The sequence below is a fragment of the Hemicordylus capensis genome, chromosome 1, assembly GCF_027244095.1.
Source record: "Hemicordylus capensis ecotype Gifberg chromosome 1, rHemCap1.1.pri, whole genome shotgun sequence".
NCBI classification, from domain to species: Eukaryota; Metazoa; Chordata; class Lepidosauria; order Squamata; family Cordylidae; genus Hemicordylus; species Hemicordylus capensis.
Genome location: NC_069657.1, coordinates 138107095 through 138134505, shown reverse-complemented (window position 1 = coordinate 138134505; position 27411 = coordinate 138107095). Strand labels below are relative to the sequence as shown.

The 27411-nt window shown below is 44.0% G+C and overlaps 1 protein-coding gene and 1 long non-coding RNA gene across 2 annotated transcripts; one reads left to right on the top strand and one right to left on the bottom strand.

Annotated features, from left to right (window-relative positions):
• The first annotated feature begins 1807 nt into the window (after nt 1-1807).
• Nucleotides 1808-16282, top strand: LOC128328138 (uncharacterized). The gene is made up of 3 exons (XR_008309044.1): nt 1808-1923; nt 6719-6859; nt 14502-16282. It is a non-coding gene; the product is annotated as an uncharacterized LOC128328138 (long non-coding RNA).
• On the bottom strand, nt 5435-25476 carry LOC128328135 (veficolin-1-like). The gene is made up of 8 exons (XM_053257787.1): nt 25287-25476; nt 24536-24673; nt 21995-22057; nt 19870-19914; nt 17278-17417; nt 16352-16481; nt 13025-13159; nt 5435-6564 (listed from the first exon to the last, which is right to left on the bottom strand). The coding sequence occupies exons 1-8, from the start codon at nt 25387-25389 to the stop codon at nt 6314-6316; spliced, it is 1005 nt and encodes a 334-aa protein (XP_053113762.1). The 5' UTR covers nt 25390-25476; the 3' UTR covers nt 5435-6313.
• Between the last annotated feature and the right edge of the window lie 1935 nt (nt 25477-27411).

Sequence of the window (27411 nt, the reverse complement as noted above, 5' to 3'; positions counted from 1 at the left end):
CTTGAACTGAGTTGTCAGCAATATGCAGATGACAGTCAGCTATATCTCTCCTTGTCACCTGATCCTAGAGAGGCAGTGGATGTCCTGAAGGGGGGGGTGGAGGCCATGATGGGTTGAACGTGGGCTCATAAACTGAGACTGAATCAGGACAAGACGAAGGTAATGCTGGTCAACAGGAGAGCCAATCGGGATGAGGAGATTTTACCAGTTCTGGATGGGGTTGTACTCCCCTTGAAGGAACAAGTATGCAGCTTGGGGGTATTACTGGACCTGGCTCTGCTTCTGGAAGCTCAGGTGGAGGTGGTGGCCAGGGGTGCCTTTGCATGGCTTTGGCTAGTGCACCAGCTGCGTCTCTTTCTTGAGAAGGCAGATCTGGCCACAGTTACCCATTCCTTAGTAACGTCACGGCTGGTTTACTGTAATGCGCTCTACATGGGGCTGCGCTTGAAGAATATCCGGAAACTGAAGCTAGTGCAAAATATGAGTTTTATCTGGAGCTGCTTGTTGGGATCACATCACACCATTCTGAAAGAGCTGCACTGGCTACCAGTTTGTTTCCAGTTCCAATTCAAGGTGCTGGTTTTGACCTTTAAAGCCCTTAACGGTTTGGGCCCAGGATACCTGAGGGACCGCCTGCTCCCAAGAGTTGCTGCCTGCTTGACGAGGTCATCTGAGGGGGCTCTGCTCCAGGTGCCGACAATGAGGGAGGCTCGGTTGACGTGCACGCGGGACAGGGCCTGTTGCTACCCCCAGACTCAGGAATGCTCTCCCGGTGGCTATTTGCTCCTCGGTCTCCATCACAGTTTTTAGAAAGCCTGTTAAATCTTGGCTTTTTACCCAGGCCTTTATATGATTATCTCTACTGCTACTTCTTTGTACAACTTTTTGTACAGTTTTTATGCTTGTATTTTAGATCTTTTTACTCAGATTTGTTTTATATTTTAGCTTAATATTTTAATTGTGTCATTTTTATAGTCTTGTTTTTAATTTTTGTGTAAACCGCCTTGGGATTGTTTTAATGAAAGGCGGTATACAAATTTAACTATGAATGAATAAATACATTAAATAAAGTTGCCAACAATAAGTAGACCAAAAGGGTATTAGGCAGGGTGGATTTGATTTAAATCAGACTGATTTAAATCACGATTTAAATCACTAGCAGGGTGGATAAAAATCAAAAAAATCCGATTTAAATCAAAAAAATCCTATTTAAATCAAAAATCCGATTTAAATCAAAAAAATCGGATTTTTTTTATTTAAATCGGATTTTTTTTTATTTTTATCCACCCTGCTAGTGATTTAAATCGTGATTTAAACTGTGATTTAAATAAAATCCACCCTGGTATTAGGTAAGATAATGGCAGGTAATTCCCTATAATCAGTGGTGGCTTCTGTATAGGGGCAAAATGGGCACAACCCCCCTAAAGATCTCCACATGAAACTCCATATTACTCTAAGTTATCAGGCATCATTTTAAATTCAGTAACATAGGCAGCCTCTCTGTCTCTGAAGACTCTGCTACTCCAGGACCTGCAGTTTGTGTGGCTAGGGTGGACTCCAGGCTCTGTGCCTTTAATGGGCAACATTAGTATAAGAATTCCCAATTTTAATATTAAAAAACCTGCTAGCCAATAATCAGGCTTTTGTTTGTTGTCACAAGGTGGGCTAGTCCTCCATGAACCACTTCCAGGTCCTCCAGGAGCCTCAACCAATAAGGAAAGGCTTAGATATGATTAGTTACCTGACCACTAATCAGAAGCATTTGGAGGCAGGTACAGTTTTTGAATGGGGCTGGAAGGAAGCAGGAAGTCCCACTTTTATTGGAAAGAGCACATTGTGTTGGTGTTCATGCTTTGTGAAATGTGGTTGTAGTTTTTGCAAAATGGGGGCACTCAGTCCACAATCAAATGGAGTTCAGAAGAGGTATTTATTATTTATTTACTATATTTTATACTGCCTTTCTGCCTTGACAAAGGCACCCAAAGTGGTTTACAATATCAAAAGAAGCAAAATACAGAATGTCAATAAAACGTTGCCTCAGGCTGTTGGTCTTTTCAGGAGCTGAGGACTAGAGCTCCCTGTGCTGGGTGCATCCTTTCATGCCTTCCACTCAGGAGGTAGGAGTGCAACCAAGCCCTCGGAAAGCATTGGACTTCTCCGGCATTTTCTGGGAGCTTTTCTCTTTTCCTTTCCTTTTTTCTGTTTGAAAATTTCTATGTTCTCTATTTTATTAAGTTATTACTTACTTTCATTGCCACCATATGATTATTTATTACCCTGCTCTCAATCTACATATATAATTCTCCTGGGTGTGCCTTGGAATGTGCATCCCAGCACCCAGCTGATTGGCTGAGGCGCACCCAGGAGGATTGGTCGCCGCAGCAGGCCCAGCCCAACTGCAGAGGCAAGGCCCAGGAGGGAGGGAGAAAGGGGGGCAGAAGTGGCAGTGGGGAGGAGAGGCAAAAGTCTCTTCCAGTCTCTGGAAGTAGAGACTGGGGCAAAAGGTGGTGGGGAAGAGTTAACCACCAGCCCCAAAGAGGGCCCCAAAGAGTGCACAGATGCTCTGTGCAGGGTTGGCTAGTACTTAAGTAAATCTTAGTAACATTCAGAGATCTAGAAAATGGGGTGGGAATGGGATGGAATATGGTGGCCTGGCACTTCCTCTTGGGATTGTTTTCATAACAAACAGCCACCACCTTTCTTCCCCCTTGATCTTGGACTTTAAGGAAAGTGTACTGCTAGCTCCCTCATCTTCCTCTTGCTTTCTCATCCCTTGAGAGGGAGGGAGGGTTTTTTAGGTTCCAAATAAAACATGATATTTTAACTGAAATTACTAATTGGACAATTTCAAATTATTCCTGTCTGAAATGTGTATCTTTAATACATAAATACGTGTTTTTAATTTTTAAGAATTCTGACATTCTTGCCTTCTATTTATGAGCAACCTAACAGGCACAGCTTGGAAACCAGGGAATTCCAGAATAGTCAAGAAGCTGCACCACTCTATAGTCCTTATAACAGTTTTTGTTTGCTGTTGGGTGGTTATTTTGGTTTTTTAACCTTTTTTTTTTTTTCGGTGAGTAGTAGTAGTAGTGTTGAAAGGAGAGACCTTCACCATGAATGATTTGGTCAGGTCTGGGATCTATATGGCTTAATTTTGAAATCTGATATAGTAAATGTTGCACAGAATTGCAGCTATACAGTTTCCAAGTAAAGCCTTAATGAATTCATGGGAACTGCCAGAAACCCACCCTGATGCCCTTCCCAAGTCCAGGGAGGTAATTTGTTTTATATTATTTTATATCAACTTGGTCTCTGTGTTCTGGGAATTTATTAAGTTATTACTTTCTTTCATTGCCACAATAATAATAATAATATAATATAATATAATATAATATAATATAATATAATATAATATAATATAATATAATATGATTATTTATTACCCTGCTCTCAGTACTTAACTCCTTGGTCACGTAGTCTTGCGAGCACAGGATAGCTGTATATGTTCAGTGCATAAAAGAAACAGGGCTTAAAATGTAGAACAAAATAAGAATATGTTTATTGTTTACAAAGGATGGAAATAAAAATCTCTGCAAGGCAGGGCACATCAACTTCTCTACAATGCTGCTAAATAAGAAAGCTGTTGGATTCTCTCAGAGTGCTTCTTCCTTCTTTATAATTGTAACACTTGGGGAGGTGTATACAGAGGTATTTAAACTTGGTTTGCAGACTTGGTCAAATAATTCAGAGCTTTCTGTCTGTTACCAGGAGGTTTTACAGACAGGGCATCCCACCCCCCTCCAATCCTGATTGGAGTGTGTCAGTCCACATATTTGCTGGATTTAATCCGACCTCCCTGCCAGGGACCAGGACAGACAGGACTTTGATTCTCCCCAAATGGAGGCTGCGAATTCTGGCTTAGCCTGAGTTTTTAAAAATCCTCTATTTTTAGCCAGGGTAAAAAAATCCTCTATTTCCAGCAGCTTTTGGGGAAAAAACTCCAGGGCTTCTGCTTTCTCAGAAGGTGTTGATGGAGGTGCTGATGGCTATGCGGAATAGTCCATCTAATCCCTTGAATTAAAATGCCTTGAATCTGCTGCGAAGCAGATTCATTCTTCAGATACCCCAAGGCATAGAGCCATGTGTGAAAAACTCCCAGGAGTTTTTCCTTCAGGGCACCTTTCTCACTCAAGGTTTCTTTCCCAGGCTTAACACTCCAGATTTCTAGAGCACTGCACCAGTGTACTGCTAGTTCTACAGTCTCCACACATTCACCAACCAAGTCTCTCACAACCCCTGAACAATCTCTGTTGTTCAGTTACCACACGAAATAAATCTCTCTTTTAGCTACATTCTGTCCAACCTCTCTCTCCCAATGCCCAGCTCCAACTCCCTTTCTGTCACCAACTGTCCTTGTTTAAATCCCTCCCTGAACATTCCATGCTAGGTTGCTATGGCAACTCTTGCTCACACACTCTCCATCACTCTTTCTCCAGCTTCTGCATGTATGTTTCATCACAGGGGCTTACTCCCAAGAAACTTGTGTGTATAGGTTTGCAGCCTAAGGACATATCCCAGAAATGTATATATATATATATATATATATATTTTGTGTGTGTGTGTGTGTGTGTGTGAGAGAGAGAGAGAGAGAGAGAGAGAGAGAGAGAGAGAGAGAGAGAGAGAGAAAAGGCTTGCATTTGTCAAAAAATAAAAGTATGCATGTGCATATTAGTGAGAAGAAAGGAAACTAGTGGGCTCTGTGTGTGCGGGTCGGGGCAAATAGCTTGTAGTATTTTCAAGCAGAGTGGAACTTGAAAATGTAGTGAAACTGCAAATAGGTACTAAAAAAACCCGACCCCTCCCCACTTCAGGTGGCCGTCTTCTCCAAGCCCTGCATGGGGAGGAGAGCACGGAGATTGCAAGGAGGAAAAGAAATGCAAGCAATGCTGATACAAGGGATGGAGCTATGAGGGGAAGAAGAGGCATGGGGACTTTAGAGAGGGAACTTGCTTCATTCCACACTGACACCCACCACGAACCATTCTAAGGACAGGCTTCCTTTACTCTTGGCCAACCAAGGGGCAGATTTAGCACTAAATAGCCAGCTGTAAGGTGTTGGTAAGAATGATGGAGATCTTGGTTGAGACAAGTAAATAACTTTACAGACTGGAGAAAATCATGGGTTGGTGACTGCCCTTCCACATTTTTAAAAAACGTGTCTCGGGGTCGGACCTGCCTGCTTTTAACCTCGCCTATGGTTACTCCTAGCTACCCCTCCCGCTGTCCCCCCGCAGCCCCAACAGCCAGCAGCCACCACTGCCCATACTGGACAAAAGGTGGCCTCATGCAGCTGTGCACTTAGCATCATTATGATGTGAACATGGTTCGTCCCTGGGTCCGCCTCTTAAGTCAATCAAACAGACTCAGTGGGAATAATTTAGAGGCTTTTATTGCTACTGCAGTTTAGCAATAGGTAATCAGTAGGCTTACGCTCTCAAACTGATTACAATTTGGTTACAGGTGCATCTTACATTTATACAAACAATCTGAATGATGCTGACACGCTAGACACAGTATACGTGACAATAAAATGGTGGTCTAAGTATCTATTACGCATGCGAATGATTCATTGTTCATCTGGTGATTACTCCTTATTTGGTTAAATCCTGTTTTCTTAACTGTCAGCGAAGAACAGTGAGAACCTTGTGAGAACCAAGTTTCATAGATACAATTTAGTGGAGAGAGATAATGATGTTGATCATGAGAGGCAGTGATGTCCCTGAGCTGGGCTGGGGTTACTTTAAGTTAGAATGAGGTATTCTGGGCAAACATGGAGTTGCTTTGGTTTTCTAAACACATCAATTAGGCTGCTCTTTTTCTGTTCAGGCAATTGTTGTGACCCTGATCCGCTCCACCGTTAAGGTGTTTGTCTGAAGAGGCAGACACCATAAGCATGATCATGGTTGCTTCCATGATGAACAGACATCATGGAAACAACCAAAACCGTCCTTACAGTGTTTGCCTTGTCTTCAGAGAAACACCTTAACTGTGAAGAGTGTGAGAAGGGTGAGGCTTCCTGTTGCTGGTGGTGGGGGGCGGGACTTCTAGGCATGCTCTTAAAAAAATGTCTGAAAAGATCTTATGTAAGTTTAAGAAACAGATCCTGAATGATGTGGGAGATTATCCATACACATCCAGTAAGGGGCAGTTGCAAGGTTTTTGTATCAGCATATCCAGAATTAAGAGACTGCTCTGTCAGGCTAAGGTTTAGGACTGAGAAGAAAGATCAGCTGCTTGGAAATTCATCCACCTACTGAGGCCTAATTTTCATGTCTACATATTTGTAAGAATAATTGTACCCCTTCCCGGTAGACCAGTTGATGCCGTTGGCATAAGAGGTATGCTCCCCTTTGAGGTACAGGCCATTCAGGTTGGAATTATGGCAGGAACTGTACCACCAGGCACCCTTGTAGCTCACAGCACAGCTTCCTTTGTCATTGGTGTCATTGTCTTTGTCCCATGTGGAGAACTTCAGGCCATTGTGTCCTGAGAAAGAATCACCTGAAGGGAGAAAATAACAGGGAAAACATGAAAAGGGAAGCTTCCACTTTGTGATTTTGTAGTGGTGCCTCTTTTTGTGTGTGTGTGCCCAGAAGAAAATAAGATGGGTGTTATACAGGCTGATTGCTAACATTTATGTGTATGTAGTGGGCAGGTCTACACCAGGGAGAACAGTGAAGGGCAAAACTAGAATGAAATCTGTCTAAAGAGTGCTGGACACCCCAAGCTTTTCTGTAACACCAACCACAACCCAAGCAGTGGAGCACACAGTAGGGAAATCAGATCAGATCATGAGGTAAGGTGAAAACTGAATCTCATGCAGGGCCGGATTAAGCTAGTGTGGGGCCTGTAGCATATGTTATAAAGGGGCCCTAAATTTTTTTAAAATGCACATAAATATTAAAACGTAAAATATTTACTTGCATAGTAAAGTAATTCAATTTTTTCATTTGCTATATTTTGGAGTATGGGAGACCAAGCCACAAACCCACACTTACTACAACAACAGTGAACATGTATATACCGTTTTTCAATCAAAATTCTCAAAGTGGTTTTTACATAGAAAAATAAAGAGTGGAGAGATGATTCTCTGTCTCCAAAGGGCTCACACTCTAAAAAGAAAAATGTGGTAGGCACCAGCAACAGCCACTGGACAGATGCTGCGCTGGGCCTTCTCTTAAAATGCACATTTAGCAGAAAAGGGATATTTTATCTAACATGGACCAAATAAAACAAGTAAAGTTTTAACTTTAATTCCCAGTTGGAAGCTGGGTGTGCGGGGCCCTCAAAAACGTGGGGCCCGTAGCAAATGCTACATTTGCTACTACGTTAATCCGCCTCTGATCTCATGCAGTTTTCAATGGCAAAGGGCAATAATGCCAATCTGTGCCATCTTGTAAATATGTCAAGCAGTGAGCACTGGGTGTGCCTGAACCGCCCCCCCCCTCTGGGCTTATGGACTTCAAGTGATTGGATCATGTCTATTTCAAATTATTGAACCATGGATTGTGTCTTTGCTATCAGCACATCTTCTTGCATCTTTTATTCCCACTGAATATTGGATTCATCATGAAGAGTTCTTTCTGAAGAGTAAAGGTAGGGGCAGAGGCTATCCTTTACATGGGACATACCATATGAACATAAGAAGAGCCTCCCTGGATCTGGCCCAAGGCTTGTCTAGTTCAGCATTCTGTTTCCCACAGTGGCCCACCAGATGCCTGGGAAGCCCACAAACAGAAGATGAAGGCGTGCCCCCTGTCCTGCCATTGTTCCCCTGCAACTAGTATTCATGGAATGCAGCCATCACGACATCCGATGGCAGAGAACTCCATAGATTATGCACTGTATGAAAAATGGTAAGAGACCACCGAAGGAGTTGGCTGACGCAAGAGAATGAAGCTTGTAGTGTCTGATAAAAACTGTAATGGAGGACTACTTAACCACCCTGGACATTTCTGAGGGGGAGGGGCATTGACAGAAAAGTCCACTGATGTCGCTATGCAATGTGTCAAGTGAACTGTGATGCCTCATGGTATCTGAGGGACAGGGCCTTGAATGGGAAACTGTGGATTTAGATACGTTGGAGCCCAGAATAGCCGGGTTGAAAGACAAAAATAATGAGTCTGACAATCTAAATTTCCTAGTGCAATGAGTATAAACTCTAAGGGCTCTTGTGACATCAGTGTTGTGCCACAGTTTTTCTCTAGAGTGATATGGATAGGTGAGGGGGAGGGCAGGATCATGTTGTGAGAATGGTGGAAAAACAGCATTTACTTTCAAAAGAAAGGTTGGATCTATGTGGAAGATAACACAATCCAGTTGAAAAAGTCAGATGCTAGCGTCTGGACTAAGTTGCTCCACAGTTCTGTTCAGAAAATTATATTAAAGGACTACTTAATTTCAATAGGACTAGTAAGTAAAGTGTGCCGTCAAATCGATTTCGACTCCTGGTACCCACAGAGCCCTGTGGTTTTCTTTGGTAGAATACAGGAGGGGTTTACCATTGCCTCCTCCCGTGTAGTCTGAGATGATGCCTTTCAGCATCTTCCTACAGGTGAAACTCTGAAAATTAGAATATCGTGCAAAAGTCCATTAATTTAGAAAAATTTTGCCCAGGCACATCTCAATCGTCAGGGGGGAACGAGGTCTTGGCCCTTAATGTGCGAAGCCGAGACTCTGTTGCGCTGGGCAGAAAAGAACCTGGCCTCATTGGAGTATAAGCATGCATATGTATTCAGTACTTGGTTTGGGCCCCTTTTGCAGCAATTACTGCCTCAATGCGGAGTGGCATGGATGCTATCAGCCTGTGGCACTGATGAGGTATTATGGAAGACCAGGATGCTTCATTAGCGGCCTTCAGCAATTCTGCATTGTTTGGTCTCATGTCTCTCATCCTTCTCTTGGCAGTGCCCCATAGATTCTCTATGGGGTCAGGTCAGGCGAGTTTGCTGGCCAATCAAGCACAGTACACTGTATACTTTTCAGAGGTCCGATATTGTTCTATTCTTCAATCCTTGTCTTCTTGGTTCCATGTAATATTCTAATTTTCTGAGATTGTGGATTTGGGGTTTTCATGAGCTGTACGCCATGATCATCACAATTATAACAAATTAAGGCTTGACTTATCTCGCTTTGCATGTAATGCGTCTGTCTCATATATCAGTTTCACCTTTTAATTTGCATTACTGAAATTAATGGACTTTTGCACGATATTCTAATTTTCCGAGTTTCACCTGTATATTGCTGCTGCCCGATATAGGTGCTTCTCAGAGTCTGGGAAACATATCAGTGGGGATTCAAACCAGCAACCTTCTGCTTGTTAGTCAAGCATTTCCCCATTTGCACCACTTAAGGTGGACTACTCAGGCATAATTTAGTCTGGATGTCAGCCAGAGTTCTTTAGAGACTGAAGAGTGTGCCTAACTTGGAGACTCTGTATGCCAATGTGATAGCCATGAGAAAAGAGGTCTTCCAGGAGAGCAGTTTGAATGAGACCAAAGGGATGGTATCAAAAGAAGGCTTGGTCAGGGCAATGAGAACCTTGTTGAGCTTCCATGTGGGAAATCAGTGAACTGATGAGAGATCCCAAATGGGAGCACCCCTGAGGAACCATTTGATATGGGAATATGTTGACAGAGACAGTTTAGCTCTGAGTCTGATGATGACAGAGCAGATGCCTGACTTAACTGTGTTGAGATGAAGTCTATAATCTAAATCCTCTTGAAGGAAAGCTAGGAGCTGGTGATTGTTAGCAAAGAATGCTTCCTTCTACTGTATATTAATGTAGGGATGTCCTGCAGGGGGACTCATATGTACAAGTCATGGATGGCCTTCAAGAGGTTGTGGTGCTGCTGAAGACTGCAGCAGAGTATCCACACTTGTCTAGGAGTGACTGCTCAGTCTCCATGCAGAGACCTGAAGTCATGAAGGGTCTTGAAGCACGCCCTGATGGAGAAGGTCAGGGAGGTGAGGAAGATTCCATGGTGGATTGATAGACAGATTGATGAGGCCAGAAAATCAAGCTTACCTGGACCACTTGGAAGCGATGAGGACTATCCCTGAACATTCTGATCTGACTCTCAGGAGGAGCCACCCTAGGATTGCAATGGGGGGAAATGCCTACAGAGGTCCAGAGGCTAAGTCATTGCATCTGTGGCTTTGACCTGGTCACAAAGATATCTCATGAAGCACCTTGGAAGTTTGTGGTTCAGTGGTGAGGCAAATAGATCCAGCACGGGAGTCCCAAACCAGAGAGTGATGGAGTGAAATATATCGTGGTTCATCTCTGCTTGGTCCAGGTCCTGGCAGCAGAGCTAAGTCAGCCAAACCACTCTTACATAGGTGTTTCATAGAACTGTAGAATTAGAAGGAGCCTTGGAGGTTCCTTCAACCTTGTCCACTGCTCTGTCCAACCCCTCTGCTCAGTGCAGGAAACTGCCACAGCATCTCCGACAGATGGCTGTCCAGTCTCTGTTTGAAAACCTCTCAAGTGAAGAAGAACCTACCACTTCATGAGGCAGGCTGTTCCACTGTCAAACAGCTCTTACAGTTAGGAACTTCCTCCTAATGTCTAACCAAAATCTGCTTCTTTGTAATTTCAATCAATTGTCTCCAGTCCTGCCCACAGGAGCACCAGAGAACAAATCTGCTCCTCTTCCTATGTGTCAGCCTTAATTTGACGTTGGCTACCTTTTCTCCCTTTAGTCTTCTCTCCTGCAGGCTAAACATACCCAGCTTCTCCAGCCTTTCCTCACAGGACTTGGTTTCCAGACCCCTCACCAACTTGGTTGCTTCCCTTTCCAACTGAGATCTATCCAGTGCAAAACAGAGTGGAATGATTATTTTTCCTGATCTCGACACTATGCTTCTGTTAATGCATCCCAATACTGCATTAGCTTTTTTTAAATAGTCCACTAAGACATCTAGGACCCTTTCACATATACTGTTGCCAAGTCAGGTCCCCCGTTCTGTACTTACCCTTTGATTTTTCTTACCCAAATACAGAACTCTGTCTCCACCAAATTTCATCTTGTTGGTTTTGGCCCAATATTAGTCTGCCAAGATCAAACTGAATTTTGATTCCATCTTCTAAGTTACACACACAAACACACACACAGCTTCATGTCATCTATAGATTGGATAAGCATCCTCCCTCCTCCAAGGATTATCATCAGCTGTTGCTCCAACAATTGAGCCTATTTCTGCTTAACCCAACAAGGATGTTCCTAAAGGATCCTCAGTCCTTCATCTCTCATGGGGCAATGCCCAAGCTGGCACTCTACCATATCAAGCTGGTATGGGCTGGTTCCACCCACTTAGAAGGAAGCAAGGATGAAAGGTGAGGTCTATCACAGAATACCATTGCCTTAATGCAAAGCCTGCCCTTGACAAAAGCAGAGGGTTCTTCAGAGAGTGAACCTGAAACAAGACCACTGGGGCTTGCTCTCTCTTCCTCCGTGTCCCTACAAGATAACAAGTCATCTGTCCTCCCCTTTATTATATGTAGTTCTGTAATGCTCTTTCAACTCCCTTTCTACCCTAACTAAACACTCAAGGGGCAGAGGAAGAAGGAGAGAAAGAAGCTGCAATAGCAAATAATTTTGGAAGAGCAGGAGTTATTTCTGTCTTACAGGAGCAAGACAGGATCAGAATTGGGATGGTCTATCATTCTACCACGTCATTCTGGAAAAGCTAATTTTCATAAGCCCTGTTTGTCTGGCGTAAGTGAGAGGTACAATCCCTGTAAAGGATACCCTCCTTTACTGTGTATGAACACATTATTGGGCCCATGGGTTTATATATTTCATGCATCTAATGAAGTTCTTATTGATTGAAGCTGATGTTTCATACATTGGTTAGGCCATATCCAGTCTGTCCCTCTGCATGGCATGGTCCTTGTCCAATCATCCCATGAGAAGAATAGTTCTTGATGATTTAGAGGGCAGCCGATGGGGTGGGGGCCAGTGGCAGGGGACTCCCACATGCTGAGTAGCAGGTAACGGAGGGGAGGCTGAAGGCAGGATTAGATGGCTATCATCTTTATGGTATCACAGCATCTTTTGTTGGAGATGGAATTCTAGCAGATCGACCTTTTGCACCAACTATCCTAATGACCACTAGGGGCACTGGGAGTAGAGATAGTGAGTAAGGGTCTCCCTAACTGTTCTACCTGTCTCTACTGTATGACCCCTGATCTGACTCTTCCGCACTTCCTGTGCTGAGTGAGTCACAATCCTTCCTTTCCTCTTAGAGAACAGATGGAAACTTTTGTCTCCCTCCTTACCTATTCATTATGTAGTCCTTTAGATTAGATTTAGGCTTTCCTATCCAAATATACTTAACCAATAAATACTTAGTATTTAGTTTTACAAGAATCTCCATGGGTTTTCTTTAAATAGCTGCAACAACTAAACCATCCTCTGCTACCTACTCTGTCACTGGAGTGTGTGCTCATTCCTTAGTGCTCTGCTATTTTACCTTCTGGGGTAAAAATTAACAACCCCCAACACCTTTTGCCTTGTTGTGGAAGGGGACTCCACCATTTAATGTTTTTTTTTTTCTTTCCTTTTTTAAAGTCCTAAATGCTTAAGTATTTTCCATATGGAAAATTTTCCATTCTACTTTTTAGTTGCCCTTTTCCAGACATGTGATATGATACATGGTATTCTGGTCTTGATCCTTTTTTTAAGAATTCCTGGCATTTAATTTATTTATTTCCCTGCTGTAACATTGAACTACAGGTGCTGTGGTGGTATGAAAGTATTGTGGTAATCACATTCACTGCTAGGAATGGTTAAGCATGGGATCAAAAATAAAATTGTAAGCACTGCCATGCTATTAATTCTGTCACTCTTTAGATGCTCTTGGAGACAGATCAGCTGACCTTGGTCTCACTGAGCAGGGCAATGTTTACCTCCTGAGGCAGATGCCCAAACAAATGTGCATTCTCTGTGTCACTCACCCATGTTGCCATCCAAATAGGAGCCCACCGTGAGGGTGTAGTTTTCTGTCTCACTTGAGATTCTGAAACTGGTATATGTCGCATAAGTTCTAGAGTTGTTGAAGTCTTCCACATCAATCCTCAGCTGCTGTACTCCTGATCCCCCAAAGAATGGAAAATATCAGAGAGGAGGAATGGGTGTATTACAGTCAAGACAGAAGGTTCTTATCCCAGGGTACATGATTGTAGGGGGACTGTGAGTCATTTCAGTCCCAGGTCATGAGGATTGGAAAGGAGAAGAAATGGGCCGCTGAATCTCATTACTCTGAGTTGGGGTATTTGGGAGTATCACAGAAGTATCTGTGATTTGGAGTATTTGGGAGTATCTGCAGCCACCAGACTGCAGGATCTGTGGCAACTCAACTGAAAGAAGCCACTGATAATGGTTTTGATTTCTGATGCAAGACCTTTCAGCATAATAAGACCAACAATGCCTCGATTCCTTGCCAAAAAGTGCCCCATTTTATTCTTTACAAACTTGGATCTTCCAATTATGTAACATTTTTTTCTATAAAAGCCCTACACAGCTTGAGGCTGAGTTATATACTGAGGTAAAGCGGTATATAAATATTCATTGTATTTATATAAGTCAGACTTCATTCATCCTTACAAATGTGCCAGGGCCCTCTGTTCTGCATCACAGACCCTGCTCTTGGCCCCATCATTAACTCAGAATAGCTGGCAAGAACCAGGAGCAGAGCTTTTTCAGTTGTGGCCCCTCAGCTTTGGCATGCTTCCCCAGACAAGCTTCGGGGGGCTCCCTCTTTTAGAATTTCTTTTAAAATGTAAAGATCTTTAGAGAGGTTTTTAAATGTTTCAGCCTACTGCTTGTACCGTCCTGATATTTGTGTTTTGAACTTGGTTTTACTTGAATTCCAGTCTTTATAAGAATGTAAGAACAGACCTGCTGGATTAAGCCCAAGGACTGTCTAGTCCAGCATCCTGTTTCACACAATGGCCCACCAGATGCCTTTGGGAAGACCACAGGCAAGAGATGAGAGCATGCCCTCTCTCCTAATGCTACTTCCTTGCAACTGGTATTTATAGGCATCTTGTCTCTGAGGCTGGAGGTGGCCTATCGCCACCAGACTAGTAGCCACTGATAGGCCTGTTCTCCATGAATTTGTCCTCCTTTCAAAATAATGCTTTGCTGCCTGTTTATTCATATGTTATTGTGATCTGTTGTGATCTGCCCTAAGCAGCATTGTGCTAGAGGGGTGGGATTTTTTTATATATATAAAAATAAAAATAAAAAGACAGGACAGGGAGAGGAATAGTCTTGCTGCAGGGGACTAACTTGCCTATTATTCACATTATTTTTAAAAAGGGTTTTTTAATGTATTATGTATAATGCCATTTGTGTTCTGATTAATGTTGTTTAGTATTGTAATTTGTTTTAATAAAGAGATTTAATTTTTTTTTCTTTTTTTAATGATAGAATACCACCTGAAGGAGTGGGAGTTTCTGCTTCTTGCCACTTCATATAATTTTATTTCTGGACAGCTGCCCATATCCCTTGTGGAACCACACTGTTCATCTACATATTCTGCAGTGAAGAAAAGTGAAGTTGGACTAGACTGTCAAATTTGATTTTGTAAATCTGAAATGCACGATATATTTTAAATAGCAATTCATTCTTAGGGACAGTCACAAGCAGAACACTGTCTTGTGGGTGTGATAAATGTGTAATGCACCTTTTAGGGGGCTTGTAATGTAACAGTGCTGTTCCCTTGTATACTCTGTAGGCATGGTTTGGAGTTAATCCCCCAGCTCACTAAGCAGGGGGCTGAGGGTGAAGACTGCTTCTGTGTCTCCTTATGTGCAAGTTAGTTGTGTATTGCTTAAGCTAGTGTCAGCGTTGTTGATCTTAAGCTAGTGAATGTTGTTTCACCAGCCATCTTAGCCCTATTCAGACATTATGTTGTACAGGTGTATTCATCTCATGTGTTCACTTTAAAAGTAAACCTGGGTACAGGTTCTCTAAAATGCAGGGTACAGAGAGGAAGTGGACTGCTGCACATGCTTTGAATGTGTATGAATGAATATCACACATATGAATAACTGTGTGTATTGATCTGTATGTCTGCACTGCAGACAGAAGCCCTATTCAGACATTTTGTTGTAAGTGCATTCAGGTGTCTGTACACATGTACATGTTTTTGTCTTAATGACTGCACATTCATTCATTTAGGAAGTGAACCTGGGTACAGACACAGAGGTATACTGCTGTACATGTATTCAACATAATGTGTGAATACTCTGACTCTATGTGTGTATAGATCTGTACATGTGTACACTGTACATAGATTGCACACATGTTGAAGACAATGTGAATAGGGCTAGAATGTATGTGTGTTAAACATAGTGTGTTGATAGGGCTCTTGTCTCTGCTGATGTTGACTTGGAGAGCAGAACCTACAAGGGCATGCAAATGCTGAATGAGTACACATACCTGGAACCCACAAGAAAGAAGCTAATGTTATTGTGGGTGTGTTGGAGGAACAGGACTCTTCTTTGGATATATTATAGGGCGGTATTCCAAATTTGGGTATATTAAAGGGCAGTGTTCCAAAATCTCTTTGCAACAAAGTAATTCAAATCAAGGAAACAATTTATCCCACTGTAAAGCTTATCCCTGTAGTAACTTAGCCTTCCTGTGCTAACACAGGTATGGCTAGCCTTCCTGTGTGGTTAGCCTTCCTGTGCTCCTGCCAACACACTGGAATTTTCATTGATATATTTTTGTTGGAGATGGAGTTTCAGTGCATCAACCTTTTGCACCAACTATCCTAATGACCACTAAGGACATTAGGAGTAGAGGTAGTTAGTGAGGATCTCCTTATCTGTCCCTACTTGCCTCTATGACCCCTGCCTTGACTCCTCAGGTACTTCCTGTAGTGAGTCAGTCCTCTTCCTTTCCTCCTAGAGAGAAAATGGAAACACCTCCCCCCCCCATTCATTATAGTAGCTGATAAATAGGATAGGTCTTTCCTATCTCAAATGTACTTCACCAATAAATCAATTTAGTTTAGACTCTACAATGATCTCCATGTGTGTTACTCTAAATAGCTGCAACAACTAAACTCTGCACTCTGTAACTGGAGTGGTAGCTTCCTTGGTGCTTTGCTAAAGAATCAAACACCCCAACAATTTCCCCATGGAATTGGAGATACGAAGAACCATTCCAGTAAGCCACACATACCTTCACAATTCCTAGGAAATCCCCAGTTATTTCTTCTATCCCCTGGAGATGCTTCAGCATCAGATCGAAGTCCCAGCCCGACTTACCAGAGCTTGTGAGAAGGTGGATATTATCATTTCCCAGCCAGAACTCTGATGCTTGCTTTCCAAAGCCTTTCTTGTAGGATGCCCAGTTACGGTAGAAATCTACCGATCCATCTTGCCGCCTCTGAAACACCTAGGGACAGAGGGAGGTGATGGCTCAGTGGTTTATTCAGAAGGCAAGCCCATTTCTTAGTCTGTGACAACAGTGGGTGGGCTTCCTCAGGTGAACGCAGTGGCTGTTAAGCTGGTCTCTCACCTTATAAAAGTGCAGCAGCATGAACGCTGCCTGGAATTGATAGTGTGCTGTAGTGGTTGGATTGTTGGACTTGAATTGGAGAAAGCCAGGTTCAAGTCCCTCCTGAACCATGAAGCTCATTGGTAAAATAGAGAGCCAGCGTGGTGTAGTGGTTAGAGTGCTGGACTAGTACTGGGGAGACCCGAGTTCAAATCCCCATTCAGCCATGAAACTAGCTGGGTGACTCTGGGCCAGTCGCTTCTCTCTCAGCCTAACCTACTTCACAGGGTTGTGGTGAGGAGAAACTCAAGTATGTAGTACACTGCTCTGGGCTCCTTGGAGGAAGAACGGGATATAAATGTTTTAAAAAAAAAAAAAATAGGGCAATCATCTCAAGGAGCAGTTCTGGGGGCATTTGGGGGGGGTTGCAGAATGCCTTCTATGCCCCCCACCCATCCATCATTGCTCCAGCATAGGCTGTCAGAGCCGTGAGCCCTGCTGGGGGGCAGACTTGCTGCTCATTCCCACCCCTAGCAGTGCCCTCTACTCCCTACCTTGCTTGGCCCCACCCTGCTTGCTCCCTGTTCCTTTTGCTTGCATCCTTCTATCACCTGCCTCAGGCCTTCGATGGACTGACATGAGCTGAAGGCAGACAGCAAGGAAGAAGCCCGTTGCTCCAAGGGGTCAGACTCACCAGCCAGCCTCCCCCATCAGTCTCCATGTCACAGAAGACCACCATTGCTTTCCCTCTGGCAGGGTAGATGGTGTACCAGCCACTCAGCGTCTCACCATGTCCCAGGAGTTCCTTGCAGTCTCTGGGGAAAACTTTTGCCTCTAGGGAAAACATTCAGAAGGACAGTGTGGGCCAGTTCACTCAGACTCAGTTCTGGAAATGTAATATGTGTTGTGTGTGACAGAGGGCACACCTAGTTGGTATTCTGCCTGAACTGGTCATCTTAAAAAGTGCCCCAGAATCCTTTGCAACAATCAGGAGTTCTGTGGCAGACTAACTGATGTGGGATGTAGTATAGAAATATGTTAAATACATAAAATAAAATAAATATATTTCCTGGTGGTGGCAAGTCTGAAAATCACCATCTCTGATTAGGCACAATGTGGTTGTGGAACAATGTGGTTGTATACTATGAAGCAGCTAAGAGCAGCACTTCATGTGGAGTGCCCCAAGTGTCACTCTTGACATGACCAGACTTGACTAAGTGTAAATGTGTGCAAAGAGATATCTAAAGGCATTTAAAGACTAACTGATCTGCATTAGATGCTCCTGAAAATGCACTGCATGGGTGGTGGTGCAGATCTAATATGCATTGAGGCTGGAACTGTAATCTAGTATTGTAATATGAGGCTGGAACTGTAATCTAGTATTGCTTCTACTTGTGTGTGTGTGTGTGTGTGTGTGTGTGTGTACACATACATACACAGGAACAAATCTCAATGAAAATCTCTTTATAGTTTGATGTGTGAAAGGCTACTTACAACCTGTTGCTATTCTTGGTACTAGGGAATCTTCTTCATTCCCTGTCTTATTATGCTTTCTCTGATACTGCTATTTCCAGTGGTTTTTGCCATCCCTATGTTTCCCTTCTGGGCACTTTCCAGATTACACACTACAACAGTGTCACCACTGTCCTCTAAGTGTGCTTCCGTATTGCCTGAGTTTCAACATCACAGTCCCTGAGCTGTCATCAAGCTGCTGCTCACATTTCACATTTCATGCTCACAGCCAGCATGGTGTAGTGGTTAGAGTGCTGGACTAGGACTGGTGAGATCCAAGTTCAAATCCCCATTGAGCCATGAAACTAGCTGGGTGACTCTGGGCCTGTCACTTCTCTCTCAGCCTAACCTACTTCACAGGGTTGTTGTGAGGAGAAACTTAAGTATGTAACACACCACTCTGGGCTCCTTGGAGGAAGAGCGGGATATTAAAAAAAATTTCCAATGTCTTCTTTTGGATTTTATCCTTGTGTTTTAGTCCTACAATGTTGCATGTGCATCACAAAAAAACCAGCTGTATTTTCCCATTGTAGGAGGCTTGCACAAGCTATTTACATTTTCAAAATGATCTTGCCAAGCTGAAGCATTTTACTGCTGAACACTGTGTAATCTGGAAAGCGCCCTGCTGGCTGACATACAGAGCACTGGTGCAATGTAGTGAGAGGGCAGCAGTGTTCCCTCTAACGCAGGGTTTCTTAACCTTGGCCCCCAGATGTTGATGGACGACAACTCCCATCATCCCCAGCCATGTCTGTTGTGGCTGGGGATGATGGGAGTTGTCGTCCATCACCATCTGGGGGCCCAAGGTTAAGAAACCCTGCTCTAACGGATTCCCAGATTTTGCTTGCTATAACTCCCAGCATCCCCAGCTGCAGTGGCCTTTAGCTGGGGATTATGGGAGTTGTAGTCCACAATATCTGGGAATTCCTGTTAGAGGGAACACTGGAGGGCAGCCTCACAGAACTCCCCAACTAACTGCATTGGTGCAGGGCCGTTGTTGACACCTTCTCCTTCCTCAGGCTGAGCAACCCTCAGGGGTATATATATATTTTTGGGGGGGGGCTGGCACAGAGGGCTTCTTGGGGAAGGGGAAGACATTAAAAGTTGCCACTTTCCTGCTGCACCAGTGCAGTTAGTCAGGAAATTCTGTTAGGCTGCTCTCTGCAGCAGGAGAGCAGCCTAAAAGCCTTGTTCTGTATGTCAGCCTGGCCTGTTGCCTGCAGACCCTGGAGTTATTTCCCATGTCTGGTGTTTTTTAATGGATAGTTTTGATATCAGTCCACTGCACCACATGTGATTCAATTTGTGTAGGCACAAATACCTACAGTACTTGAAATCCAGTTGTCATGGCTTGTCCCATATCATTCAGTCAAATTGGCTTCTTCTGTTTGTTATACAAACCTTTATTGGTTTGGATATACCAGTTTAATCATCACAGCTTCCCCAAAGAATCCTGGGTATTGAAATTTGTAGAGGATTCTAAGAATTAAGATCTCTAGCCTCTTCCTTCCAGACTGTCATTTCAAGGGACACTTGCAGAGGGGAAATGATGAAACCCCCTGAAATCTACTGTATGAATCTGTGAAGCTAAAAGATAGGAATCCTATAGATGCTGTTGGCATGGTAGCTATGTATTACAGACAGTGCTGTTAGGTGTCTTGAAGGCATAGGACCCCACCTCCCCCACTTCATGTGGAGGGTATTTTAACAGGAATGGCCAACACCAGTTCATCAAACAGATAGGACTAACAGGTGAGGAGATGATTAAACACACCTTGCTGCTGACATTCGGCAAGATTCTTCAAACTGCAGGCTTCTCCTGTAAAAAACAACAACAACAGAAGTAACTCCTTGTAAGGTGAACCAACATGGTACCCAAGGTATCAGTCTGGTGCTGGTGGAACATATGGCAGCTCTGTACCTCAGCCAGATGTAAACATGACAGGGTGGAAGTGATGTCAGGCTGCTGAGACTGGGGCACCAACATCCCCATTCCACTGAGGAAGTGGAGGCTCCAGAAAGAGAGGAAAATTCACATTGGGCTAAAGCTGATCTGAAATGCCACTTCCCACAATTGCCGCCCCAGCCTCAGGTTGTGAGAATTGTGGGGCTGAGGGTGGTGGATTTTAGCAGTTTTTAAGGAGGAGGATGGAAAATCCCAAGATAATTTCAGGGGCATTACTTACTTCTAGTTGGCAGCAGTGGTGACTGTCCTGACCAAGAAGACCTCCACATTGCCACTGCTGCCACCAAGGCAGTGGGAAAAAAACTGTCCCCTGCTAACTGAGCAAAGAGGCACCTTTTTAAAGTGGGGATTATCTTTATTGAGCAGGGCACTTTCCAGGGGCGGAGCCACCATTGTAGATTCAAAAAACCCAGGCCACCACCAATCAGGGGCTGTGATGTCAGATGTGGGGGGCATTATTTCAGTCCCAAACGGGGCTGTGCGACTGGCCCTATCCATCCCCAGCACAGCATCCCTCCAGTGGCTGTTGCTGGTGTCTATCTTATATTTCTTTTTTTAGATTGTGAGCCCTTTGGGGACAGAGCACCATTTTATTTATTTATATCTGTGTAAACTGCTTTGGAAATTTCTGTTGAAAAGCGGCATATAAATATTTGTTGTACTGCATTGTAAAAAGATTGAAAGGAAAGGAGAACAGCTGCCTCCTGCCCACTAGGGTTAAGAATTTGTCACTCCCCACTCTCACCCCGCCCACTTGGAATCAGCCTTGGTTTTGACCACCTCTGAAATCCCCAGCCACTCCAGATTTGAGGTTGAAAATTCATCAGGGGCAATTTCCAGCTCAGTCAGAATTACATGGCTTGGCAGGCACAGAAGTGCCGTGAGAAACCCAGAAGCCCTCACTGGAAAGAACAAGGTTTAGCACTGAGACAAGATAAATAGGAAGAAGAGCCCAGCTGGGTGGATGGAAGCAGAGGGAGGAGTACCCAGCCTGCAGTATTTCACTTGCAACACCAGAGGACACTCCCATTTAAAGGATAGGGTATAGCTGCCTAATGGTGCAGCAGGGAAATGACTTGATTATCAAGCCAGAGGTTGCTGGTTCGCATCCCTGCTGGTATGTTTCCCAGACTATGGGAAACACCTATATCGGGCAGCAGCGATATAGGAAGACGCTGGAAAGCATCATTTCAGACTGTGTGGGAGGAAGATGCTGAAAGGCATCATTTCATACTGCGCAGGAGGAGGCAATGGTAAATCCCTCCTGTATTCTACCAAAGACAACCACATGGCTCTGTGGTCACCTGGAGTTGAAACCGACTCGACGGCACACTTTACCTTTACCCTCTATAAAACATGTACTAAGCCAGTTAGAGCAGCAGTACAGTAGACAGCCTGTGATGAGGCAAGGCCTCAGTTTGTGTTGTGAATTGGGATGAGGAGACTGAGGCATTTACAGCCTGCTCCATTGCTATTGGAAGGTCTGAGGCCATCCTCTCAGGGAGGGCATTTTGCAAGCCAGAAGTAAAATGAGAGTGAGATTTGTTTTAGAGGCTCCATGTATAAGATTACATGAGTTTATGCTGGTTTAATTTTCCTCTCCTTGCATGGAGAAGTAGAGAACAAGATAACAGCTGCCACTATTTGATTCTGTTTTGCTGAGAGCTTGAGCAACATAAAGCAGCAAAATGAGCGGGGTCAGCAGGGTTGCCAACCCTCCCAGACTGGCCCAGGGTCTGCATTGATCTCATGGTGACCACTGAAAGCAATCCGGGAGGTTTGAATAGCTTGATATAGTGAAAAATATTGGAAAAGTCTCTCCTGGAATAGCTTCAGTCAAAGTTGGAAGCTGCAGTGGTCAGGGGTGCCTGAATGGGCCAGGCTTCACCTGAGAGCCAGCTTTGCATTCTCCACTGAGTTGTAGGAGCATTACCTTGGTCTCCTTTCTCTCCTTTGGGCCCAGCTTTGCCAGGTGTCCCAACAGATCCTCTCTCACCTGTGGGGAAGAAATCAGCAATGTCTTTAGTGGACATTTTTCATTTTGAGAAAGAAACAGCCAAGAGAGGTAGAGCCAAAGGACAAGGTTTGGCCAGGGTTCCAGTGGTGGAAGGTGGAGGTGGGAAATCTGATACTGAGGTGATTTCAAATTCAGCTCAAGGCTGTTGGACTAAAGTCCTCATTTCAGCTTTTTAGTGGTGAAAGATGTACAGTTCCTCATTGTTGGAGCAGCTACACACATTACATGTTCCCCATACAAATGCCATCTCCATCTCAGAAGAAGAGTGTGCTCCATAGCATTTTAAATGCTGTGAGAGTATTTAGTTTGTGGTGCTTAATCTGAGATGGCTCATTCACACTCGCGGATCATGATGCTTCCATTATCAAGTGATGAACGTGCATGTGTTAACTATCCAGGACACATACTGTGTAGGGTCAGGGGCATTGTTAAAAGGCCTGGGCCCACATTGCCTGGCTCAGGCCCACTTCCTCCCCCATTTTGATTCATGCACTCTAAATAAATACAAAATGGTATGAAAGCATTGGAAGCCAAATATTTTCTAGGAGAGCAACCTAAAGATAGTTACAAAAGGTCCTTGTTATTTGCAGGAGTTCCATTCTCTCCTATAGTCATAGGAACATAGGAAGCTGCCATATACTGAGTCAGACTATAGGTTCATCTCGCTCAGTATTGTCTACACAGACTGGCAGCAGCTTCTCCAAGATTGCAGGCAGGAATCTCTCTCAGCGCTATCTTGGAGATGCCAGGGAAGGAACTTGGAGCCTAGATGCTCTTCCCAGAGTGGCTCCATCCCCTAAGGGGAATATCTTACAGAGCTCACACTTCTAGTCTCCCTTTCGTATGCAACCAGGGCGGATCCTGCTTAGCTTAAGGGGACAAGTCATGCTTGCTACCACAAGACCAGCTCTCTTCGCAAATATGGAAACCACAATTAACAGAACCTTAACTCTGTGGGAATCCAGGGGTTAGGTTCCTGTGTGTCCCCCCCCAAAATTGCCCCAAACCACAAAAAATGCAGGAGGGAAGCACATATAAAAGGAGTACAGCACAGTACCTTGCTCTCCAGCAATATATACAATATAACATTAAAATCAAAAACCCATAATAAAACAATTAAAATCAGAAGATTTTAAAACTAGGTTAAAATTAAAATTAATACTAGATATTAAAAGCCAGGCTAAAAAGATTGGTCTTTAAGGCTCTCCAGGGCGCTTTCCAGACTAGCTGCTCATCAGCAGCAAAATGCCTCTGTTCAGGCAAGTCACATTCGAAACGTTAACAGCAGGGGGGCAGTCTTATGGAAACTAGCAATCCGAAAAAACAGCAACTGTTACATACTGGATATACGCTGTCCTAGCTCTATATCGCAGCGATTAAATTCAAAACAAGGCACTGGAAATGTGAACAGTATCCTGCTGTCTGCATAGGGACTGCGGTGTCACGACACAGGAAGTGTGGAAGCACACTTCCGAGATACGTCCTGACCCCGTTGTCAGGTCTAGTCTGGAAAGCGCCCTGAAGGCCTTCAAGGAAGATAATCCCCTCATATTGTTTTGTAAACCACCCAGAGAACTTGTGTTTTGGGCTGTATAAAAATGTGTTAAATGAATGAATGAATAAATAAAATATTCACAGGGAGTGTGTTCTACAACCTAGGGACAACAACTGAGAAGGCCCTATCCCAGGATGCCACCAGATGAACTGGTGGCACCCGAAGACAAACCCCTCCTGATTATCTCAAGGAGCAGTGGGGATCTTGAGAAAGGCTTGAGCGAGCCATGTGGTTCTCCCTTCCTTGTACTTGTTGCCAGAAGAGCAGAACAGGACTCAGCATACAGAAGCAGTTCCCAGCCATTCTGCTTACACAGATTGGCCCTCTGGGATGGTCTTCTGAAGCAGAGAGAGCATGAGGATTGTGGCCTCTCTGTCCCTGGTGCTTTCCAGATTACATGCTACAACAGTGTCACTATGTGTCCATTAAGTGTGCTTCCGTACTGCCTGTGTTTTGGTATCGCAGTCCCTGCACTGTCAGCAAGGTGCCACTCACATTTCCAGTGCTTTCTTTTGGATTTCATCCTTGCATATTAGTCCTACAATGTTGCATAAAAGTAGCTGTATTTTCCCATTGTAGGAGAGTTGTTCAAGCTATTTACGCTTTCAAAACGATCCTGCCAAGCCAAAGCATTTTACTTCTAAACAGCAAGTAATCTGGAAAGCACCCCAACATATTCTCCTCTTATCAAGCATTCCAAGGACAGGGAACTTTTTTCCTTCTTGCACTCAGTAAACTGCTGCTGTCCTTTCTCATAATGCTACCTCTTTTCTCAATGGGCCATGTTAATGCAGAGTACAGGCCTTGGGGCAGGAAGTCTATTTCCTTCTGAAGGAGCAAAGCAAATAAGCTTCCTTCTCAGCCTGGCACCAAGTCTCAAAAGGCAAAGGGCACCCTCTCACCTGGGGGCCCCTGAGGGCCTGTGTCACCTTTTGCCCCAGGCAGCCCGCTTGTTCCCGGTATGCCTGGAATTCCTGGTGTGCCTGGATGGCCCTGCAGAAAGACCTTGTTTGCCCCACACTCTGACAGGCCCTTCAGCTCTGAAAAAGGAACAAGAGAAAAATAAGAAGTGTATGAAGTAAAGCGGTCTTCTTTAGGGACTAGCAATCCAAAGGAATGACAAGACATTGAAAGAAAGGCTAATCTTAGTGGCTGACATCCTAACTAAGTTTAGTAGATGAAGTCTTATTGTAATGCAGTAGTCCTTTAGACTACTCCCTATGCAGTATTATGGAGAAATTTAGTCAGAACGTCAGCTAGTGAGAGGGAAAATACAGGGAGTGTGGTGGCTAGATGCCTCCTTTTCAGGGAATGTTGTCTATTGCAGAGCATATCAGTCTGCCAAACCTTTCCCCTCCCCAGCCTTTAAACACTCCTCAAGAATCACCACTGCTTAATTCAAACCCATTCTGGTTCTAAACTGCAGTTTCTACCTATCGCCGTACCCATCAGGCCATTCACGGAGGGAACAGTGAGGGCCTTGGTTTGCCCTGCAATGGTTGTGCAGAAGATAGATTAGGGCAGGCACCGCTTCTCTCATCATATTGCAACCATGGTAGGAGAGGGTACATTTGCCAATCTTCTCCATGCCCTGTCCTGAGTCCAGCTTTCTAGCCAACTATCATTTGGCATTCCCCTCACATTCACACTCACGGGCACAGCAGCTGGCTTCGGTCTCCTGTCCAAAGCTCCCTCGCTCCATAGACACACCAGTCAGGACTGCTAGAGCCAGCAGAAAGCCAATCCAGGCCATCATTTTGCTTCACAGAACTCGCTCTGCTGCTTCTGTTATTCAGGGCTGTGGGACTCCCTTGTATACTCTCTGCAGTGCAACTTTAAATAGTTCTGTAAATGGAGAAATGAGGAAATGCCAAAGTTTCCTGGTCAGCAGAACTATGTAGAGCCCCTTTATTGTGCAATGCCTCCTTTCACAAGAGTCTGTAGGATCAATAATGCTTAAGAATAATATATCTTTCTGAGAGCAATGTTTGCCACACCTGGATTGTGCAAGAGTTCTGATCAGCAAGTGTTATTAGTACTTTACAGTAATCTGCAAAGTACCAAGTGTTATTAGTACTTTGGACTGTAATCTGCACGACTGTGCAGTTTAGTTTGGCAGAAAGATTCTTTTTAATTTTCCATATGACCGTGCTAAATAAAATTGCTCCCTTCTTATAACTATGAAAGAATTTATTTGTATTCACTGCCGTTTCTATTAATTTGGCTCTTGCACAATAAGACATTGTAAGAATTGCAGGTATATATTTTTCGGAGTAGGGAAAGGAAGGGCGATAGATGTTGGTTGAAAGAATTCAGGTTGATATAGACTGTCATGAGAATCATTGTATTTGCTTTGTTTGGTTATTTTATTTTAGGGTTTTTTTTCTGTTTTCTTATGTCCCTTTGTTTATATTTCTGTTAAAACAATAAAAAAAATTTTTTTAAATACGTTGTAAGAATTTATGTGAATAAGACGGTATAATGATGATGAGATACACATCTTCCAAATTCCACAAGCTTTTTTCAAAGACATCTTTAATGTGTAGATAAAATAAAATAAAACAGATGTTCAAAAATTAGCAGATGTTTGGATGTGACACATTAGCTTCGGTGCTATACACTAGTGTCTGAAACGTGCTCTTAAATACTCTGGCTCAACATAATGACTCAGCAAAAATGACAGAAATTAGTCAGTCCTGTTACAGTGTCAACCAATTCTGTTACAAAATCCCCAATGTTTCTCTCCTTCCTGTTATGAAACATTGAAGGGGTTGTGACAGGATTGGTTCATATTAGTATTGTAACAGGATTGGCTAATTGCTGTCAGTTTTGCAGGGCCAGCAGGATCACAATCACTCCAGTTTTTGGAACGATTTTCCCTCTGCATTAAGGATGGCTACCAAAGCCATCATGGACTACACCTGCTCACGCGAGTATCAGGCCATGGGTGCCTTAAGCAGAGCTATGCTGTGCTGCTGTGTGTTGGGAAGTGGTGGGCAGAGGTACCCCTGAGACTGTTTTCCTGATCCCGGGTACAGAGGCCAAGCTGCCATGGAAACATGTCGCCTGCCTGACCATCTCCACCTATGCATGGGTGCACCCTCTCGTGTGACCCTTGTTGCCCCATGGTAGGAGGAAAAGAGGAAAGTGTCCTTTCCCACAATTCCCCTGCTCGCTTATCTGCATATGGCACACAGAGCGGATCTGGGATTTAAAAAATTGTGTAAATGTACGTTTTGTTGGCGCATTCCACATCACAGTCATGCACGCGGCCAGGCTATGGCACATGGGGAGTCAGAATCTTGTCTGGGGTACATGCAAGATTTCAGAAGAATTCAGGGAGATGGAAGTAGTGGAGTGTCAGTTCTGTTTTCTACCATATATAGTTGGGGACCCCACTAAAGGAGGTCCCCCTTGGGTTCAGTCTAGAGGTTGGGAATCACCCTTCTGTGAGCAGCGCACAGCCATATTTCCAGTAGACTGGCCCTCTCATGAGGGGTTAGCCCGCTTGGCAACAAACTGCCAGACAACGGATTTTGAATGGGTCTACATGGACTGTTTTGTCGGGGTCACCCCTCACAACATCTTCTCTTGCCATGGAGGGACACACACACACCCCAGCATCCTTTGTCCTTCTCTGTCTGCATATCCCATGCTCACAACTGTGAACTTCCCCTTCCTGTAGTGAAAGCATAATTCCACCCTCCAGCCCTCAAACCACTGGAGAATTTGTGCTTGTGTGGTGCTTTCAGGGTGCAGGGCTACTTGCGGAGGGTGG